General features: G+C 45.4%; 1 protein-coding gene across 5 annotated transcripts in view; it reads right to left on the reverse strand.

Moving 5' to 3' along the window:
- Positions 1-4,529: 4,529 nt before the first annotated feature.
- Positions 4,530-15,153, reverse strand: part of LOC120386394 (sodium/glucose cotransporter 1-like) — a 54,746-nt gene continuing 44,122 nt past the window's right edge. For all 5 annotated transcript variants that reach the window (XM_039505699.1, XM_039505702.1, XM_039505700.1 and 2 more), the window contains 3 exons: positions 14,390-14,605; positions 13,496-13,598; positions 4,530-6,532 (listed from right to left, as the gene is read on the reverse strand). In XM_039505699.1, coding sequence (XP_039361633.1) covers positions 6,315-6,532; positions 13,496-13,598; positions 14,390-14,605 — 537 coding nt within the window. In that variant the 3' untranslated portion in view covers positions 4,530-6,314. The remainder of the gene's footprint in view (positions 6,533-13,495; positions 13,599-14,389; positions 14,606-15,153) is intronic.

Consider the following 15,153-nt stretch of genomic DNA (forward strand, 5'->3'; position numbering starts at 1 on the left):
CACTAGAGCTATTTAGGTCATCATAGCAACACTGGTTTATAGGTGGAAAATATCCATAGCAAAATACAAGCGTGCTAAATTACTCTTATTTGTTACTTCTTAATTAGTAAATGCCAATAATGTGCTCAGCACAGACAGACACACAAAATAAGACCGTCCCAGTCCTGAAAAACTAACATTCTAATAGAAACAGAGACAACAGGATGGATGCACTGGGAAGCCCAGAGGCAGGAATAACTTAGAGGTCATTTAGTTTTGTTAATATTCAGTTTGGTTGAGTTCTTCGTGGTCATCTCCAGTGAGATGACGACAGTGACGCTACTTACCTGTCCCCAAATGGGCAGCCAAAAGTGTTGGTCAAGTTTCTCTGCATAGCTTCCTTCTCTTCCTTGTTCAACTTTGGACTTATATTCTGGTTTAAGCACAGAACCAGCTGTGTCTTGAAACATCCCTGCTCTTTGTCAGGTACATCTGTGTTAAATTAATGAGAGAGCACAATAGAGGAACATGCAAAGTCCTAAAATGTGGTGCATGCGTAGAATCCAAACACTGTCAATTAAAGACCTGACCCAGTTTTCACTGAAGCCAATGGAAAGACTCCCAGTGAGTTCAATGGGTGGTAGATTGAGTCCCAAACAGTATCTTACAGTTACAAAGTGCTCTAAGTGTCTTTACAACACATCTACATTTGAGTTAACAGCCCCTAATTTGTGGGCTTGACATGTATGTAAAAGAAGTCTAGGGGTTAGCGACACAACAGCTGCATCAGCAAAATGTGGCTAATTGACGGTAGGTACATTCACTGACTAATTAAAGACCACTGAATAATCCCCACATTTAGTTACTGTAAGCCTTAGACTCCTTGTTCTTTTCAGTTGATGCCACCGTTTTTCAATTGACTATACTGAGTGATATAATTGCAAAAGACTTAGTCACTCACAAATGCTAAAAAATCCCTTTGAATTGCCTCATGCATATTATAAATACTTAAATTAACATGTCAGGAGCTGGCATCCTCATACCCTGTAATTAAGCCTGGTGTTTCTGAGGAAATGTGTTGGATACAGCAAGTCCTTGTTTTTAGCACTATGTTTTTATGCTCCCCGAACAGTGTTGCTCTACATTGTGACGCCATCAGCATGTAGACAAACTCGTACATCGATAATAATCTATTTGTCTTTTTAGCTTGACGCCAACTGTGATTAAGACCCAGCTATAATTAATGTGGTCCTAGATCAATGAGATGAGTTCACTTACACATGCAGAGATCACGTTTTCAGCTTAGCCAGCCATGACTGACAGTTAATAACGGTTTTCTGATTACAAGAATAAGAGATGAAGTGGTGCAGGAGGGTAACTATGCTCACTGGGAGTGGAATTCACCCCTATGTATAGGTCTTGTGCTTCCCTTTCCATGCGGGGGAATCTCATCCTGGAGGCACAAAGATTTATATTGTTTTTCTCACCCTTATTTTCTGGAAGGATAAGGACCCCCTGGCTGTGTCTGCTCATGGATATGCCTTACCATGTGTTCTTACATGCTAGTGTCACTGTTTTTCCAGTCACTGTTAAAATACGCTGATCTAGGGGCAGGAATTGAAAGCCATTAACCACCAATGCAAGTCTTAGAAGCTTTGGGAAATGGCAGCTTTTAATTCTATTTTTTGATGCTCTAAAAGAAAATTTTCCTCCCATCATTTTGTGTGAAGAGTTGTAGGATCAGACTTATGTCGAAAGGGAAAGACATCAGTTGGCATTTTGTCTAAGGACAGAGTAAAAACTAAGTGAGGATCTTCGGTTTTGGTTCACTATTACTACAATATCTGTAAAAAGGAGAATGGTTTGTCATACCCAAATGCAAAACCAGTACACTAAAAATCTGAACCTCAGACCCATGCTAGCAAGGCCAACAGCTTTTGGGGACTTCTCCCTCTATTGCCTTGCCTAGCCATCAAGTTGTTGCCATTGATAACAGATTTCCATAGCTATTACACTGGTCTGTTATAAAGGCAATTTTGAATATCAACTCTGTTACTTGAGTTTCAGCCTCTTCTAATATAAGGACAGGCTGTGAGGGAGTTCAGTCTGTCCGAGCATCATGCTCTGTTTACATTTACTCCAGTTTCTGATTCTTCCAGTAAGAGTCAATCCAGAGAACAGTGTAAGAAGTGCTGGCTGGGGGCACTCACAGCTACTCAAGCCTGAGCCTCTCACAGTAGAGGGAATGGGGTGGGAGTGGTGACTTCAGGGAAACTCAGATGCTCTATCCCAGTCTCTCCCAGCAGGGGTCACTATAAAGAAGAGAAAAGTCTCTTGCACTGAAGTAATTGGAGAGAATATAGGTGCACCCAAGGTGTTTCCATCCCATTGGTCCTCTATACATATTTCACTGAACAATGGCATGAAGCCCTGTTGAAAACTGCCTCGCTGTTTGTATTCATCATAATCCCTGGTGATCTGTTGTCCTCTGTTGTTACACCTGTGTTAGTGGGACGTTATTTTAAGTTAAGCAGAATGAGAGCTATACAAATGCAGCTCCCTTCCCCTGCTGCTCTAGTTAGCTTCTATTACAGTTGTTTGTGTCTCATGCAGAACACAAAGAAAATCAGCTGGGCACCCTACACTGCATTAGAAAAAACCTCCTTCACTTGTTAGCAGCCTCTCTAGTTTACTCCACTAGCTCACTACCTACTCATACCCTCACTGTCCCTCTTAACCCTCCATCTCCAGTAAAGCAGAGTCGCACCCCCCTCGAGTATTTGAATCAAACAAATTCAAGGTCTTGTCAAAGAAAATTACCAGTGTCCCAATACATCACTTACCCCATCTTTCAATAATTAATGCGGGATACAGTTATGCAGAGCCTAACACTGAGACACCGAACGCACAAACATCACCTCAGTGCAACACATTGCAATTTGTCATTACCCTTGGGCGTGGAGCTCCAGTAAGTTTTTAATGCATGGAAGTGTTCCTAGCCAAACCAATTTGGAATGAATTTTGAGTCAGTCTGTGAACAGTTAAATCTGAATGCGTTACAACTACTGCATGCACTTTGTGCCTCAAGATCCCAGTCCTGTGCGGTGCTGAGAGCTCTATACTCCCCATGGTCTTGGAGGCCAAGGCACAGGACAGGGACTTGGAAGATCGGGGTTCTATTTCTAACTAAGCCACAGACTTCCCAAGTGATTTTGCTTCTCTGTGCATTAGTAAAATGAGGATTGTATAATGCTTCTCTAGTTCACAGCACATTCTCAAGCATATTCATTAATGTTTGGGAAATGCTCAGATACTTCAGTTACAAGGATACAGAAAATAAAATGAGAGTAGGGTTGAAATGACGGTAATCAGCACCTCTCAGGATTTGGCCCTAACTTAGTAATTCTATTCAGGAAAGATCAGACTTGCCTGACAGCATTTGTTCTTTATAAATCAATATTGCTTATGGCTCAGAGTGGTATTAGCCTAGATAGTTACAGATTTTTCACAACATGGTTCTTCCTTTATATCACTAGAAATTAATGTAGATTTGCAGAACTATTTTATGGGAAATGTATACATCTAGGTATGATAACATGTCAGGCTATGTTAAGCTGTCCCCCAAAGTCTCTTGCTATTTGATTCTATCATGTCATGAGGGTGCCCCGATGTTTTTCTGAAATAACTCCACTGACCTCAGAAATTCCAGATTTACAATGATGTGAGACCAGAATCTGCCACCCCCATTTCTACAGGAATGGGGATGTTCAATTCCTGCGCACTTTACACCTTGCCTTGGCTTTGTCTGCTGATATGCACCAGTTTAACAGCACCTATGGGATGCAGACAGTAGTCTGCTAGAAATTGGACTGAAACCACCAACTCAATTAATAAAACCCATGAAACTGACATCAGATAGTAGCACTTACCAACTGAAGATGGAGCTGAACTGGTGACCTAGAGGTGAAAGGCTCCGTGTCCCATCGCCAATCCACTGAGGCATACAGTGCTGCAATTTCACAGGCAGCTTTTAGTAGAACTCCTACAGGGCAAGACAAATTACCCTAAGGAGCAGTCAGCTTCGTCTGTGGTTGTGAACCCTGGACTCTGCCAGCTCTGGTTGTCAAACCTGAGCCAAGGCAGGTCACTTCACACGTGTTTCAAATGTTTGCCCCTGCAATTCTCAGTCTATAGTTTCAAAAAGCTTCATTACTCAGCCTGGGTGGAGAAATGAAACATACGAACAGGACAGACCCTGACTATCAAGATTGCCCAAGAAGGGGGTCATGGTATAGGCTGCTCAGCTTGGTTGGGAGATCCAGCTGTGTTATTTCTGCCTTTATCCAAATGGTCTCATCTCAGTGTTTTCAGGATAGTTAAACTGTAGCTAAGGAGCTGCATCATCCACAAGAAGGGCTCATTCACCAGTTTCTTATCTGCTACACCAACCCAGAGCCACCATATGAACAGCTGTAGACCCCTAGACATGGGCATCGGACTCCTAGGTGTGCAAGTGATCAGGACTGAAGAGATTTGATTTCAACATTTGATCAAAGAGAAATTGTTTTTATTTTTTTACATTTTCCATTGTCTTATACAACGAACTCTTGACTTTGTGGACCCCAGACACATCAGAAAAATTTGAATACATACAAACCTTCACAATTAGTGAAATATAATGAATTCCACAGCACAACAGAGTGATGACTTAAGATGCTCCCTGCTGCTGTATTCATTAAAAGAAGTCAGTTTGCATTAGGATTTAGATTGTACTGATTTGATTTGGCACTATGCAGTACATGTCAGGATACTGCAGGGAGACAGAATTATCCTGAAGATCATATTGCAGCTGCAAGAGGACAGTACATTCTGTTATGCACTCCTCTGAAGTAGCAACAGACTGTGAGACAACAGCACAGTGTGATGAAAGTTAAAGAGATTTACAAAAGACCACATTGGCTTGCCTGTTACATGTTGCAGCACAGTTCACAATACTGTACAATACTGCAGGTAGATGAGATGCATGTTACACCTCACTGTGTAGGAAGCTGTAGTACATAAGGCAACAAAGCATTGTGATACAGATTAGCTGTGCCAACTGGGAATTTCCCCAGTGCCTTCTCTGTATCCACGCCTCCTGAGGAAGATGAATTAGATGGTAAGAAGTTCTATCTATTTTCACTTTTCATCCTGGACTTGCAATATCACACATCATCTCGCCATATTGTCTCTGAGACCCAAACCAAGGTCATTGCCTCATCACTGTCTCTCACTCCCAAGTAAGGTGAAGACAATTGGAATGGTTTAGATGGTGTCTGAGCAGAGACTGTTCTCCTTGGGGAAACTACAGTATAACAGTCTTACTCATGGCATAAATGAAATTTTGTAGCGAAATTGTCAGGGAAGGAAGATTCATAATTTGGCAGGAAAAATACTGTAATGTCTTTGTGTACTTGGAAGCAAGACACAAGGCCAGTGTTCTGATGCTTAGAACATTCACCCATGATAAAGAATTACCAGGTGAGGGGTAAATCCACTAACTGAGAAGGGGAATTAAGAGTACACTAGGGCCTTCTTATAAAATGGAGGTCTACAGGCAATGTAAATGGATGCTAACGTTGACATATCATGCTGATGAATCAAAATCAACAAGAACATATTTTTATAAATAGAGCTTTCATATTCAAGGATAAATTCATATTAAAACTAAATGCCATGTGTACGAACTTTTAAAGCTAAAGGTCAGGCAATAAACACAACTCTTATTAGGACTGACCAGACTTGTTTTGCCTAATTTCAAACTGACTCAAACAGCACAAATACAAGAGTTAAACTCAGAAGCTACCGGGGTTCATATTCCACTTAGGAGAAAGAGTGAATAAAGACTAGAGAGGAAAAAGTCCACTGAAAAATAGCATAACATATGGAACAGAGACTAGAGACAGAAAAATTCTATTGAAAAAAAATAGCTATAGTATCAAAGGAATACATCAATAAAATGTCATGGATAGGGAACTTACATAAGGCAGCCTATATTTTGAAAGGATTCATTCATCCTGAATCTATAGCACAGTCCTCCATATAGCTGAACTTAAAAAAAAACCGGGATCACTTTAGGGAAAGTAAGGAAAAAGGGGGATAGAAATCCAACTAGTTTCACCAACTTCTAAAAATAACAATGAATAAATCAATGTAATGAATTAAATCTCGTCTTACTAGTCTGATACGTGGGTCTAGTGTAGTGTTGTTTATCTTTTGAAGAATACAGTGCAAATTCACAAGAAAAATGAACTTGAGTTAGACCTTCATAAAAACTCTGGGGCGTAAGGTTGGATTTATGCAAAGAAAGCATGACAGAATACAGCCACGGCCAACAGAATGACCCCATTGATGTTCACAACATTTCTCCAGAATGGCACCTCGGAAGTGTCAGTCATTTTCTTCTCCATTGCCTCCTGCTCCTCTTTGCTCAGTTTCGGCCCTTTTTTCTGATCGAAGCCACAGAACCAGTTGTAGGCCTTCTTCAAGAACCCTTGTCCTTCGTCGCCTTCCTCTGTGATAAAGAGAATAGCACAAAGGTCAAGAAACATGGTGTGTGTGGATCTAGAAGACTGGCACTAAAACAAGGTCTTGGTGATACAAAGCATTCTTTAGAGACTCTTGTAATTGAAATAACAGCCCCGAATTTGTGGTCTTAATGATTCAAAAGCTCTCTAGGATGAATGTTGCAATTCCACAGCAGACCTGTGAAGTGAGTGATTCATAACCACCAAATAGCATTACAGTCAATTCTTTTGTACCCTACAAACCCCTGTGCTTTCCAGTTCACTAAGAAATTGTTATTTACTGTACCTGTGGTTCTTCAAGATCTGATGCAGACATGTATTCCACCTAGGTATATGGATTGGCCCAGTGCACCAGAGCTGGAGAAATTTGCCTTAAAGTACCCGTAGAGGGGCGGTGCTCATGCCCTGTGACCATAGCCCTCCCCAGCTACATGAGGCAGTGCCACCACGGCTCTCCCTGGAGTTCCCTCACACCGAATGCCTGGAAATAAGATTCTGATGCAGAAGGGACAGCGGGTTGGTCATGGAATACACATCTGCATCACATCTTGAAGCAGTAAGTAACCATTTCTTCTTCAAGTAGATGCAGACATGTATTTCACTTTGACTAACAAGCAGTCTCCCCTCTAGGAGGCAGGGCTCAGAGTTTACCTAAACAAGGACTGCAGACCTACCACAGCCTGCATCCGCCCTGGAAGATGCAGCTATGGCATAATGGTTCATGAACATATGTATCTATGACCACGTAGCAGCCCTGCAAATGTCCAATATGGAAATGTCACGGAGGAATGCTATGGACATTGCTTGCACCCTTGTAGAAAGAGCTCACACCTACTGAAGGGGGGTAGCCAAAGCTATTTCATATGCAGCCTTGATGCAGGATGTTGTCCATTTGGAAACGGTCAGGGAAGAAACTGCTTGACTCTTCATGTCATCTGTACATGACATGAACAAACAAGGCAAAGCACAAAACAGTTATGTACTGCCAGACAGAAGGCCAGACATCGCCTAACGTATAAGGTGTGGAGACACTGCTCCTCTGGAGAGGAATGCGGCTTAGGAAAAAACACAGGTAAATATACCACCTAGGTCAAACGAAATTGAGAGACCACTTTGGGACAAAAATTTGGGATGCAATCGCAAAGTCACTTTGTCTTCCGAGAACTGTGTATAAGGAGGCTCTGCCATTAGAGCCTGCAACTCACACTTGCCTTGCAGATGTTATCACTACCAGGAACGCAGTTTTCTGACATAAAAGTGGAAAGGGACAAGATGCCTGAGGCTCGAACAGAGGTCCCATTAAGGCTGCTAGGACTGAGTTAAGATCCCACAGAGGGAACTGGTTCGCAGACCAGAGGATGTAGACAAAGGAGCCCTTTTAAGACTCTTGATAACATGGCTCTGAATGGCGGGGGGATGAAATGCCAATATCACTGCCAGATGCACTTTCAATGTACTAAACACAAGCCCCAACAACTGAAGGCGAAGTGGGTACTCCAAAATGTCCACAATAGAGGCCAGGGTTTGCTGGATTCTATAGGCTAGTGACCACACTGAAAATCGCTTCCATTTTCCTGAATAGGCCATCCTGATGGAGGGTTTTCTACTGTTAAGGAGGACTTGTTGGACAGCTGCTGTACACTGCTCTTCTTCCTCACACATCCATGGAGCAGCCACGCCATGAGATGCATGGAGCTGAGTGCAGGATGCAAGGTGCAGCCTTGGTTCTGAGTAAGTAAGTTGAGATGGGGAGGATGGTACAGGAGGTTGAAGGTCGGAGAACCAGCACTGTCTTGGCCACACTGGGACAATGAGAATGAGCTTGTCCCAATCCACTTTGAGTTTGAGAATGACCTGAGGAATTATCGTGATTGGGGGAAAAGGATGCCCCAAATTGTGAAGATGACCTGGAGGCCACGTGTCTTCAGGGACCACTCATGACTCAGGGAAAAATACTTGCTGAGATGGTCTGCAAGATGATTCTGAACCCCAGGCAAGTGAATAGTTATTTAAATAATGCTCTCCTCGACGCAAAACTGCCACAGCCTGATCGCCACGAAGGCAGAGCCACTTGGAATCTACTCCCCCTTGTTTATTCACATAGTACATCACAATGGTATTGTCAGTAAGTATGTGAACCACTGAGTCTCTGATACAGTCCCGAAAAGCATGATGTGCATTGTAGATGGCCTACAGCTCCAGCATGTTGATATGGAGTGAAGACTCCTGTTCCAACCACAGCCCTTGTACTTTCAGTGACCCCAGGTGCGCCCTCCAATACCTCAGAGAGGCATCAGTAACAACCAACATGGTTGGGGAGAGCTGGATAAAGGGAATGCCCTGGCAAACATTCTCTGGATGCATCCACCACTGCAAGAAGTCCAGGGCCAGTGGAAGAAGATGGGCAGTCTGTCTAGAGGGTGAAGAGTAGGATGGTAAACCTTCCTGAGCCACATTTGAAGAGGCTGAAGGCACAGACCTGAAAACTGGACCACCTGCATTCAAGTGGGAATCCGGTCCAAGAGTCTCAGACACGTCCGAACTGTTGTGGAAGGCTCAGACTGCAGACTGAGGCGATGGTGGTGAATTATCTGAAAACGGTCGGTCAGCAGAAACACTTGACATCATGGAATGTAAGAGGGCCCCAATTAACTCGATTTTCTCAGCGGAAACAAGGTTGACTTCCTGGCGTTTAGGATGAGATCAAGACAGCCATGCAAGCACAGCACGGTGCTGATGTGAGCAAGAACTTCCTCTGGAGTTCTGTCCCTCAGTAACAAGTCATTCAGATTCAGGAAGATGTGAATTCCTTTGTTCCTGAAATATGCTGTAACAACGGCCATGCATTTGGTAAAAACCTGGGGGGGGGCAGAAGAGAGGCTGAATGGAAGCACTGTGTACTAAAATTGGGCTCTGCCATGATGAATCAAAGGAATTTTCTGTGGCTCAGCAAAACCGACAAATGGAAGCAGGGCCGGCTCCAGACCCCAGTGCGCCAAGCGCGCGCTTGGGGCGGCATTTTGCCGGCAGGGCGGCAGGCGGCTCCAGCGGACCTTCCGCAGTCATGCCTGTGGGAGGTCCACCGGAGCCGCGGGACCAGTGGACCTCCCGCAGGCATGACTGCAGAGGGTTCGCTGGTCCCGCGGCTCGGGTGGACCTCCCGCAGGCATGACTGCCGAAGGTCCGCCAGAGCCGCCTGCCGCCCTCCCAGCGCACCCTCCGCAGGCGCGTCTGCAAGAGGTCCCCCGGAGCCACGGGACCGGCAGTGCGCCCCCTGCGGCATGCCGCCCTGCTTGGGGCGGCCAAATTCCTAGAGCCGCCCCTCATGGAAGTAGTCGTCCTAAAGGACCAGAGCGACAAACCAGTCGTTCTGAGATGATGCAAGGAGAATATCAGATAGACAACCATTTGGAACCTCATTTTACTGACACATTTGTTGAGGCTGCGAAAGACAAGCATGGGTCTTACTCCTCCCTTGGATTTGGGTACCAGAAAGTACTGGAAGTAGAAGCTGTGACCCCCGTGTTCCTGCAGAACCTCTTCCATTGCTCCAAAAGCCAGTAGAGAGTGGACCTGCTTGAGGAGCAGTATCTCATGAGAGGGGGGTCCCTGAAGAGGGACTGGGAAGGAGGATGGGGAGATGGTGTGGAGAGAAACTGGATGGCATAACCCAATCTGATAGTGCTTAGGATCCAGCTGTCAGTGGTGATCAAGCCCCAAACCTTGTGAAAACAGCCCAGCCTGTCCCCAAAAACGGGAGATGAGGAGGGAGGAGCAAGGACAGGAACAGTGCTCTGGACCAAGGAATCAAAATGGGCACGTGGCCCGAGTCCAACTGCTTTCTCCTGTGGATCTATCCCTCTTTCTGGGGTAGTGCCATTGCCTCGGGGGAGTGAAAGCCTGGCCAAACATTCACTACAGATGATACTGCTGTTGCTATTGCACGCCACAGTGGCACCTTTGCATTGCTGGCGTGTACACCCCAAGGACCACAGGGTGGCCCGGGAATCAAAGAAGTGCAGCAATTTTGTCCAAAAACAGTGTTTAGCCGTTGAAGGGCAAATCCTCAATGGCCGAATTCTGCAGCCAAAGCCCTCCTCATGGTGACTGCGGAGGCCATCACTCTGGCTGAGGTGTCTGCGACCTCTAGTGTGGACTGCAAGGGCGTCTTAGCCACCAAGCAGCCCTCAGTGACAAATGCCCAGAATTCCTCTTGCGAGGCCTCAGGGAGCTGCTCTGCAAACTTTGACACAGTTGTCCAGTTTAAAAAAAATCGTACTTGGACAGTAAGACTTGCTGGTTAGCAATTCACATCTGTAAGGAAGAGGAGGTGTAAATCTTCCTGCCCATGAGAGCCAATCATACAGAATCCCTATTCTTGGGGCTGGATTTAAACCAGCCCTGCCAGGCTGTTATTCACCACAGCTGCAGCTAAGGAATTTGGGGCTGGATAGGAGTAAAACCCCTCAAATCCCTGCATGGGAATGAAACAATGCTTTTCCATGTGCTTAGCTGCAGGCAGTACCAAAACCAGCATGCTCCAGAGGTTCAAGGAGTGAATCATTGGTAGGGAGGGCAACTCTACCAGGGCAGAAAGCTGCAGATATTCACTAATTTGTGACTGTTCTCTTGCAAAAACTCCACTTGGATACTAAGGGAAGCAGCTACCTGCTGCAAAAGGCCTTGGTACACCTTAAAATCCTCCGGTACCAAAGGGGAGGATGAGCTGGGGAGCACAAAATTGTCTGAAGATGAGCCCCTTAGCTGAGCCAAACCAGATCCTGTTCCAGAGCTGATGGGCCTGTATGGGAGGACTCTGGAGGCTCTGCAGGGTGAAGGACCGCCAGTGCCTGGGCCTGCGGCGGATGGACAGTCACCACCACATCCTGGCTGATGATCTCGCCTTTGAGCAAGACGAAGAGCAGGACCTCCAAAACTGAGTGGTGTTCCACGGATTCCATGGAGGCCACTGACATAGGTAAGGCACTGGTAGCCAGTAGGTGCCGGGCCAGGGCCCTCCATACTGACCACAAGATGTGTGCCAATCCTGGTACCCAATAACAGTCCATCAACAGCCCCCAATGCTGGTCAGGTGATGGAGAACAGGAGGATGATGACACCGACTCAGATATAGAGAAGCCTCGGGATGCTGGAGATAAGGGCGGAGCAAGACCAAAGGGAGTGAGACGCCAGTCTGACTCATCCATCGCCCGGAACAAGGCAGGAGGCAGCACTGCAGAAGTGGCTGTTGGTCCCGAATTGAGCAGTGATATTGGAGTGTCTTACGATACTGATGTCAAGGACAGTGAAAGCCACCACAGAAGCATTTGCAGAGCCAACTGCAGAGGTCTGAGGAGTTTCCCGGTACTAAGGTCCCCTGTATCAATCTCAGTACCAGCCCTGCTTCCACAACATGTGGAAGGGGAACACTGGGGTGCAGTGCAAACAGACCTGAGGGGTCAGTGGCTTGTTCAATCAATGGGGCAAGAGATGACACAACCCTGGCAAAATCCTGGACCAAAGGAAAGGTTGGGACAGAAAAGCAGAAGTCTGTAGCTGCCTGGTGTGCTGTTGATGTGGAAACAGTCAGTACCAGCATCTCCCTCATTGGCACCGGACTAAACAGACACCCAGAGGCTGGAACCAAAGTCAACAGTACAGGGTTTCTGACCTCCCTACTCAGTACCAGGGAAGGGATGGAGATACCTGTACCATCCTGTGTGCCAGCATCAACTCCGTGCTGGTCTATGTTTTTCCTGGGGGAGGCGGAAGAGTCACCCCAAGACCTGGAGCGATCTCAGCTGGTCTTATGCAACCTTTTCCTCAGCACAGTTGACAGAGAACAGCTCCTCTGTTTCTTCGGAGAGACGCCTGCTCCAGTGTGCTGGGCAAGCGAGCATACATCCTAAGTGGAATATGGGCCTGCATCTACTCGAAGAAGAACAGTTTGTTCCCAGTTAGCAGTGATATAGCTGAAAACACTGGTAGCTCACAAATGCTAAAAATCACTTAGCTGATTCAAGCACATTATAAATACTTAAATATACATGATTTGCGACAGGACTGAAAAGTGTTGAGTACAGAGTAATGGGCCAGATCTTCACCCCGGGCCTCTCCCACTACACTGCCATTTGCAGCAGAAACAGCCACACCCACTTTCCTTCCTCAACATGCTCCCTCTGTCTCTTACACAGGTACGGTTAGGGAGGGTAGCTACACAGGAGGGAGCTCTAACGTTCTGCTGGAAAGGGCATCCCTTGCAAGGAGCAATTCTCTACCAGCTATTTCTGGCTGACTTAAGGCAACTTTGCCCTGCTTACATGGTGCACAGAGGCCTTAGCAGGCTAGAGACTCCAGCCCTGACTCTTCAGCCTGAGATTGAGAAGCAGGTCACAGTGCAGGTTTCTCTCTACTTATTCAAATGTTTTTGTATTTTTTCTTTTTTTATTAAATGGCTGAATTCAGAGATGCTTGGTATCAGAGCCTGGAGCCAGGCAGAGTTTTGTGCAAGTTTCCCCAGTGCAATTCTGGGAAAACATCTTCACCCTGCTGTGCACCACCTTTACTGTTCCAAAACCTAACCCCGTACACGACTTCCAAATGCATCTTCATTCAGTCCTTTCACACAACTCTGCCATCACCCCGACCAGCACCACCCACTTTGTTCTAGCCCTGAGCCTCTCATCTAATTACATGAAGTCTTTTGTACTATGCACAAAAATCAACAGAGAACTAGACTGCCATCATGTAATTATAATTTCACTCCCAATCTACATCAGACCCAACAGTGGTGAAAAATCATTGCACTAACTCTCTGTGCATACTAGCCCTTCAGCATCTGCTTTCAAGGGACTACAAGGCTCTTCATTGTTTCCTCAGGAATGAAGTTAGGGACCTCAAATATGTTGATGGCTTCTATAAATCTTAACAGAATTTTATTCAGAAATCACCTGATTCGTCATCTTTACTCTCAAGTCCCTCAATCCTCTCATCTGCATCCAGGTCAATACGCTTCTCCTCGCTGTTCCGCAGAGTCCAGCACAAGCCATAGAGCTGCCATTAAACAAAATGAGCTTACAAAGCTGCAGCCTTAGAATACTGAAACCAGCACATGGAGATCGCTATAAGAACGGCCATACGGGGTCAGACCAAAGGTCCATCAAGCCCAATGTCCTGTCCTCTGACAGTGGCCAATGGCAGGTGCCGCAAAGGGGATGAACAGACAGGTTATCATCAAGTGATCCATGCCCTGTCACCCAATTCCAGCTTCTGGCAAACAGAGGCTAAGGACACCATTCCTGCCCATCCTGGCTAATAGCCATTGATCCTGGCTATAGGATTTGGAGGTCATGAATGTTTGCTAAGTAATATGCAGGGATTATTAGGGATCTCATAAGAGTAGGGAGATACTGTAGGAGACAATTCCTGTTTCCCTTCCTTAACAACTTCATTTATTGAAATCTTTGCTACACCACAGAAAATGCACCACCTACTGTTTGTGGCTCTTAGGGGTCACATTCCAGTAGTATTCCACATTGTATACTATATACTCTTCAAGGTGCTTCTGATTACAGAATAATCTTCAGAACATTGCTTATGTAGCAGAGTGTGCTGCGTTTCCAGAGATATCAGGACCAAGAAATAATTTGGGGAAGATGTAAAATTTCACTCTGAACCCAATTAGCTGGGAGGATCCTGTATGATTTGCGCACTCTAAATTCTAGGATTGAATATACTTATTAATATTTGTAAAGTGTAAATTAAAGTGATTTTTTTTCATAGCTCGCCGGTATCTCAGGGAGCAGGAGTGGGAATAAAAGAGCAGGAGAGGCAATAATACTCACATGTACATCAGGAATGGGTTTAGTTATCAGTGAGATACCCAGGATGACGATGGTGGAGATCCCAAAAAGGATTATAGCAAAGTAAAGGTAATGAACTCCACAAATTATCTTTGGACAGTTGCTGGGGTTTACACAGCTTCCAGGACCATAGGCAAACTCTGCAATCATTCGACTCAGCCCAACTACCAGCCCAATGAACAAGCCCCAGAAAGCACCCTGCAAAAGAAAATATCAGAGGGGTAGCCGTGTTAGTTTGGATCTGTAAAAAGCGACAGAGAGTCCTGTGGCACCTTATAGACTAACAGATGTATTGGAGCATAAGCTTCCATGGATGAATACCCACTTTGTCAGATGCATGTAGTGGAAATTTCCAGAAGCAGGTATAAATATGCAGGCAAGAATCAGTCTAGAGATAACGAGGTTAGTTCAGTCAGGGAGGATGAGGCCCTCTTCTAGCATTTGAGGTGTGAACACCAAGGGAGGAGAAACTGCTTTTGTAGTTGGCTAGTGAGATAACGAGGTTAGTTCAGTCAGGGAGGATGAGGCCCTCTTCTAGCATTTGAGGTGTGAACACCAAGGGAGGAGAAACTGCTTTTGTAGTTGGCTAGCCATTCACAGTCTTTGTTTAATCCTAAACTCATGGTGTCAAATTTGCAAATGAACTGAAGTTCAGCAGTTTCTCTTTGAAGTCTGGTCCTGAAGTTTTTTTGCTGCAGGATGGCTGCCTTTAAATCTGCTATTGTGTGTCCAGGGAGGTTGAAGTG

This window comes from Mauremys reevesii, linkage group 18, assembly GCF_016161935.1.
Source record: "Mauremys reevesii isolate NIE-2019 linkage group 18, ASM1616193v1, whole genome shotgun sequence".
Classification (NCBI taxonomy): Eukaryota; Metazoa; Chordata; order Testudines; family Geoemydidae; genus Mauremys; species Mauremys reevesii.